The 7,141-nt window shown below is 36.7% G+C and overlaps 1 protein-coding gene across 1 annotated transcript; it reads right to left on the reverse strand.

The window, feature by feature from the left end:
• Positions 1 to 2,201: 2,201 nt before the first annotated feature.
• On the reverse strand, positions 2,202 to 6,575 carry OR5H2 (olfactory receptor family 5 subfamily H member 2). Its single transcript, XM_070403518.1, has 2 exons — positions 6,568 to 6,575; positions 2,202 to 3,138 (listed from the first exon to the last, which is right to left on the reverse strand). Exons 1-2 carry the CDS (start codon positions 6,573 to 6,575, stop codon positions 2,202 to 2,204), a joined length of 945 nt encoding a protein of 314 aa, XP_070259619.1.
• Positions 6,576 to 7,141: the final 566 nt, after the last annotated feature.

Consider the following 7,141-nt stretch of genomic DNA (forward strand, 5'->3'; position numbering starts at 1 on the left):
CTTCTGTTATTGAAACTTTTTAGCCTTAAGCCGAGGCCATGGCCGGATGGAAGCAGATATCTGGGATTTATTTATCTTCTATAATTGAAACTTTGTAGCCTTGAGCATAGCCCAAGGCTGGCCAGAGCAGATGGGAAGCTTCACTTCCTCCATTGCTGGGGGCAATCCAAGCCTCCTGCTCACTCCAGCTCTAGGGCTACCACTGTCTTAGTTGGGTTAATTTGCATACTCACTCCTGATTGGTTTGTGGGCATGGTTTGTGGTGTGGCTTGTGCATAGTGGAGGGACGGTTAATTTGCATGTTTCTTTTTTATTATATAGGATATTTACATGTATCTATGTAGATATGTATGTGTTTATATATAACTAGAGGCCTGATGAACAAAATTTGTGCAAGGGGCTCAACCCCACCACTGCTGCGGCTGCCTCTGATTTGGCCCCCACTGCTGCAGTTTCATCCAGAAGGTTGTTTGGAAGACCATCAGAAAGGTTGTCCGGTCTAATTAGCATATTATGCTTTGATTATTATAGATGTCCTCTATATACACATGAACAAATAAACATAAAATGCATATATATATATACACAGATCTATGTACATATACTTATCCTGTATAATAAAAGGGTAATATGCAAATTGACCCTAAGGACAGAATGACAGGGAATGACTGGTTGCTATGATACACACAAACCACCAGGGGGCAGACACTCAGCACAGAAGCTGCCCCCGGCTGGTCAGTGCACTCTCATAGGAGGAGCTCCACTCAGCCACAAGCCGGGCTGATGGCTGTGAATGCAGCAGTGGTGGCGGTAGCCTCTCCCACCTCCTCCACAGGGCTAAGGATGTTTGACTATAGCTTAGGCCCGCTTCCAGGAGGGAGCGGGACTAAGCCGCAGTCAGACATCCCCCAATGGCTCCCATGCTGCTAGAGGGATGTCTGACTGCCAGCTTAGGCCCAATCCCCCAGGAGCAGGCCTAAGCTGGCAGGTGGACACCCCCCAAGGGGTTTCTGACTATGAGAGGGTGCAGGCTGGGCTGAGGGACTCCCCTGAGTGCATGAATTTTCATGCACCAGGCCTCTAGTATGCATATAATCTGTTAGCAATGACAATCCATTTCAAGTTATCAAAAAGAGGTATGACTTAATCAGATCGCTGTTTATAAAGAACAATCTAATAGCAATGTTTGAGAAATAAGAGAGCATGCTGATTTTATGTCTTTCTAGACATCCTCTGACCACCATGATATTATATCTTAACATTGTTTAAAGTTTGGTAACATGCATTTGAACTCTCTCATTATCAACACTTTCTAATAACCTTTATATATATTACAGATTTCTTTATCTTATTAGTTTCCTATTTATAATTCTAGGAAACTTAAGACCATTTCCTTCCTATCCCACCATTTCTTTTTCCTCCCTATATCCATTGCAATTAAGTTCTTTAATCTTATCTCTTAGCTTTCTGAATAGTAAAGTATTTCATATTGTCCTACAAAATACAAACAGCTGGAAAGGAACTTTCAAGCATCATAGATAGTGACAGACAACTACGCTTTTCTTGTCACTCATAGAAGCACATTGGGCTATAAGCATTCTCTTTTAATTTGGCCCAACCTTAACTGTCTTAACTCTATTTTCATTTCTTTCTTCAATGCATTTCCATTATTGTTTATTTTTCTGTATGATATATGAATCCCCAAGAGAAGTAAAATTCACCATGTCCCAACCATAATGCAATGAAAGACCTTTTGATGGCTGCCAGCATTCCTGTGATTTGCCTCTATTCAGTCAAACACAAACCTGCCTCCACTGTGGGTTAAATGTGACATGATTCTTCATTCTGCTCAGCCGTATTACTATCAAAGACATCAGAATAAGTCCTGTTCAGAGAACTTTTGGTGCTTAATGCATTTATGAAGCCACATTAAGAACATTTAAGAATGTAAAATATTTTATTTGTTTTTCTCTTTAATTATTTTTGTATAATATAAATACTTGATTTAAAATTTTTTGGTTTTGAATAAAATATGCACATATATTAAGGTATTTATTTGGTACTCCCACCTTAAGTCTTTACAATAATAGGGCAATTGTAACTACAAAAGACTTGGAACACTAACTGAAACAGAGCTACATTTAGTCTGCACAACATTTTGACTATTTCAATAAAAATGAAAATATACATTACTATGAGATTTAAACATTTCTCTTTAACATTTTTGCCAGTGAATCTAAGACTTTCTTATTTCTCAGGCTATAGATAATGGGGTTTAGCAAAGGGATGATGACAGTGTAAAACAGAGAGTCCATCATGTTTTGGCCATCTGCTTGTGCAGACCCAGGGCTCACATACATGAAGAGAAGAGAGCCAAAGTATAAAGACACAGATAGGAGATGGGCTCCACAGGTGGAGAAGGCTTTCTTTATGCCTTGTAAAGACTTCTTTTTTACAACTGTAAAGAGAATCAGTGTATAAGAGACAAGAATAGTCAGTATGGTGAATACCTGTATTGACCCCGAGAAAATAAAAACCATCAGAACATTAATGAAAGGGTCAATACAGGAAATCTTAAACAAGGGCATGATGTCACAGTAAAAGTGATGTATTATATTAGAATTACAGAAGGCTAATCTGAATAAAACACCTATATGAATACAAGCATGAAGAACACCACCTGCAAATGATAAAACTAATAGCCGGATACATAGTCTATTAGTCATAACCACTGGATAAAGTAATGGTTTGCATATGGCCACATAGCGATCATATGCCATTGTTGTCAGCAGAAAACATTCTGTGGTTGCACTGAATGAAAAGGAAAAAAGCTGAATCATGCATTCAGAGAGAGATATCATCTTACTCTTGGTTAGGATGATAGCCAGCATCTTGGGGGTGATTGTAGATGATATCCAAGCATCCACAAAGGCCAAACTCCCAAGGAGTAAATACATGGGAGTATGAAGGTGAGAGTCATTGCAGATGAGAGCAATTAGACCGAGGTTTCCCACCATGGTGATGAGGTATATCGCCAAGAACACGAGAAACAAGGGGATTTGCCATTCTGCTTGATGTATAAATCCTGTGAGAATAAACTCTGTCAGCAATGTTGCATTTTCCTTTTCCATGTCCTCACTCTATGTTGCCTGAAATGAAATGGAATAAATGAAAAAATATATCACTAAGGATTTATAACATAAAAATATGTGTGTGTGTGGGGGGGGGGGGAGTTAGTTGAAATAAAATCATGAATTCCTTCCTTAATTTTCTTATCTCTATAGTAGGATTAAGTTTAGGGTAATTGAACAAATGGAAGAAAATGCAATTATTTCAAACAAAATGTGAAGAAATGAGAGCAGATTTAGAAAAAATAAATAAATACATTCTAATTATGTGCTATATTTATGGGGATACCATTGGTTGTAATAGGGAAATTTTGTGTATGAAACATGGATGTAGGTATTATAAGATATTATAAAAAATAAATACATGGTAGTGTAGGTTGCTGGGGGGGGGGGGGGGAATTGGAATCAGGAATACTAGTCAGTCACTGGCAGTCATGTCCAGTGAGTCCTAAACCAGATTATACATCAAAACTATTAGTCATAACCTAGTGGGACCTTTTTTTTGCAAAATATAGATTGGAGGTATTATTGTAAAAATTGATTGATTGGGTCAAGAAAAGGTTCATATCTGCATTTTAAAAATCCTCCCCAAATGATTTGAATGCATATCAAGTATTGGGAGTGATGAGTAGGAATGAGATATAGATGCAAAAGAACTCAGAAAGGACTCAGTGATATATTAGATGTGAAAGGGGTGAAGGAGAGGGGAGTCACTTGGTGACTGGGTAAAATGGTCATCAAAACTGAGACCAAGAACTCAGATGCAGTGGCTAGTTTGTGGAGAGAGTAGCCTCTAAAATCCATGTGAGATGTGCGTAGTAGTATGAGTCTACTGGAGCTTAATAGAAATAGTCTTGGGAGTCATTGGGGTAACTGAGGCATATGTAGGGATGACCTATTCATTGGAGAATATGCATAAAGAGAAGAAAAGCACAGAAAACAACCAGAGGAAGCTATATTAAAGAGGTTATAAAGTGGGTACATGGCATATTAGATAGCCAACATCTGATCTTTTTTTATACTACATCGTCTTGGTGCCTGGCAGAGGTTACCCACCCACTCAAGAAGCCTAAATGGCTAGAAATTGACTTTCCCATCCCTCTTACACCTAACGTGAGGAGACTTGACCCAGATTTGTTAAATCAAACCCACCTAGGCAACATTTAGAATATGGAAAGAGGGAGGAAATGTACAGGGGCAAAAGAGAATATTTGTTACAAAGGCAGAAATACGAAGACTGCAGCCAATGCTTCCTGTATCCGTAATAACGTTGTCAGTGTGAGCTGGCATTCCAAATTCAGCAGAAGGGAAGCGGATCTCACTGAGCTAGTGTCGGGACATGATTCTGGCTGATGAATGAATGGCTCCTTTGCTTTCTTCTGTTCCTGCCCCTCTTTTTTCCAACTGGTCTGTTACACTTCTATATTTGAGCCAATTTCCATCAATTAACTCATTTCCTGTTGCTACCAAGAGGCCTGGCTAACATCAAAGGAAGACTAGGGAGAGACCAGAAAAGGATTCCACTGAGCAGAGTAATCAGAAGCAGGAGGGCAACTGGAAAGCTAAGTGTTGTGAAATATATTTAATTTATATATATATAAAGAACAAAGTGATGTAAATGTCAAATACCAAAATAAATGCTTCAATAGGAAAAAGAGTTATCAGGATTCACTGAATGTGGAAATCAAGAGATTTTTAGTGGCTTTAGTGAGAGCAATTTTGATTATGTGATAGAGTTAAGGCCAAAAAATAATGAGAAGTGAAGGGGACACAAGAGGTTAATGAAGAGTAATACAGAGTATTCCCAGAAATGTGGAGAACAGTTGGCATTTTTCTACTTCTCGTAGGCATAGATAGGATTATTTTTTCTTCTATAATATTTTAATAAAAGTTTTCAAAAGAAGAGAATATAGAAGGCATTGAGCGAAGACAGGGAACAGAAGAAGTGGGAAGGGAATATGTGTAAAACAACGGGGAATAACAAATAACAGAGACATAGAGAGATGAGTCTAGGAAAGACAAATCAAAGAAAACTGAGGTAACATCTGAGAAACACTGAAGAGGAAATACAGGGAAAGGCTCAGAGGCTTGGGGGTAAATGTCTTAACTCTGGCATTCATTAAAAGTTGCCAGTCCTGCCCTAACTGGTTTGGCTCAGTGGATAGAGCTTTGGCCTGTGGACTGAAGGGTCCCAGGTTTGATTCCGGTCAAGGGCATGTACCTTGATTGCGGGCACATCCCCAGTAGGAGGTGTGCAGGAGGCAGCTGATTGATGTTTCTCTCTCATCAATGTTTCTAACTCTCTATTCCTCTCCCTTCCTCTCTATAAAAAAATTAATAAAATATATATTTTTTTAAAAAGTTGTCAGTTCTAAGAATCTTCCTTTTTTTTTTAATTTGAAGTTTATTTTCCTATGAAATGTGTGTATAAAAAAAGACACCTTAGTTTTAAATTTTATTTTATAAATGTATGTTGTTCATAAATGTATTAGCACTACCTGAAAGTTCTTTCCATGTGTAAATGTTGCTTTCATTTACAATTACATTAATTAGAAGTGGCCTTCTCTAGAAATCCTTTTTATTTTATTTGAGAGCACTTTCCTCTCCACCAGTTAGTTGTAGGTTTTGTGTGTCTGTATGTGTGTGTTTTTTGCAAAATTAAACTGAGCCAAAACTGGATTCTAAATACAATATACATAATGAATGTCAATAATTCTAGTTAAGTAGATTTTTATATGGAATGGCTTTCCTTCCCTGCAATTCAATCACTAAGTAATTGAAAACTCTCAAATTCAATTTGTGTGTGTACTTATTTATTCACAAATGCTAGAAAGCACATTGGAGGGACATCTTCTAAATATTTCCAAATATTTAGAAAAATTTACCATATAAAATCATTATAGTTAGGTTAACAAAATAATAAAACACATTAAAAGCAGTAATTTAATCTTAATAGCTATTTTGCATATCTAAATTTTAGTCATGAAAATAAAATGTACAATTAATTCACTTTTTTTTCCTCATTTCCACCTGGCAATTTTGACATTGTATGACCCCAATCTAAAATTATTATAAATGAAATAGTATTTTAAAATTTGTATATAAAAACAATAAATATTATACAAATCATTTTCCCCTTACCCGTATCTTTTGAGAAATTGTGGAGATTCTTTCAATACATTAGGCTTTCTAAAGTAGAAAAATATACAGTAGCACGGGAACCACAATAACATAGGTAGCAATTCTTTGCACGCTGATTCATTTTTGAGGCTTCATTTTCCAAACTCAGGAAGATATTGTTTATATTAATTTTCTTTGAATAGAAGACTAAACTAATTATACATCTCTGTGCTTTGGCCACAACGGGAGTGTAAAATTAAAACTCCCATGATAATGCCCAAGGATTCCCTTTAGGACAAAGCTACTGGGCATTGTGGACTTGGACATGTATGAGCAGTCCATGTTGTTCCACAGGTCATTACAAACTCTAAATTCATAAACATCAAGTCATTGCTGGCAGTCCTAGTTTTAAAAATTGGAACTATACTTTATGTCACTATTTTCCACCACAGATGAACACTTCTGGCATATTTATGTAAACTTCAATGTATCTATAAATGTTGATGCTCTGAGAGCTTTGACTATTATGGTCTTGTCTGAGCTATTCATACAGTATTTTAAGAGGCCAAAATTCTGACTCCCTTCAGAAGCCAATCCCAAGTAGCTGTTTTCGTACAAACTACAGCTCACATTTCAGATATATAGTTAACACCCCACTTTAAGCTGAATGTGATGAAAAATCACAATGGTTAATGAGAATCTTGGGCAATACCTTCCATACACGCTTTTAAGTTATTTTATTTTGCAAAACACTCTCATTATAAGAAAATTTGAAAGTTAGTAATAAGCAATAAGAAAATAAAAACACCCTGGAGTCACCTAGAAATACTATTAATATTTTGGCATAAGTCTTTTCAAAATTTTCTATTATATATAAACTTCATACATAGACA

This window comes from Myotis yumanensis, unplaced genomic scaffold, assembly GCF_028538775.1.
Source record: "Myotis yumanensis isolate MYYU_CA2020_CCGP unplaced genomic scaffold, mMyoYum1.0.hap1 SCAF_2, whole genome shotgun sequence".
Taxonomy (NCBI): Eukaryota; Metazoa; Chordata; class Mammalia; order Chiroptera; family Vespertilionidae; genus Myotis; species Myotis yumanensis.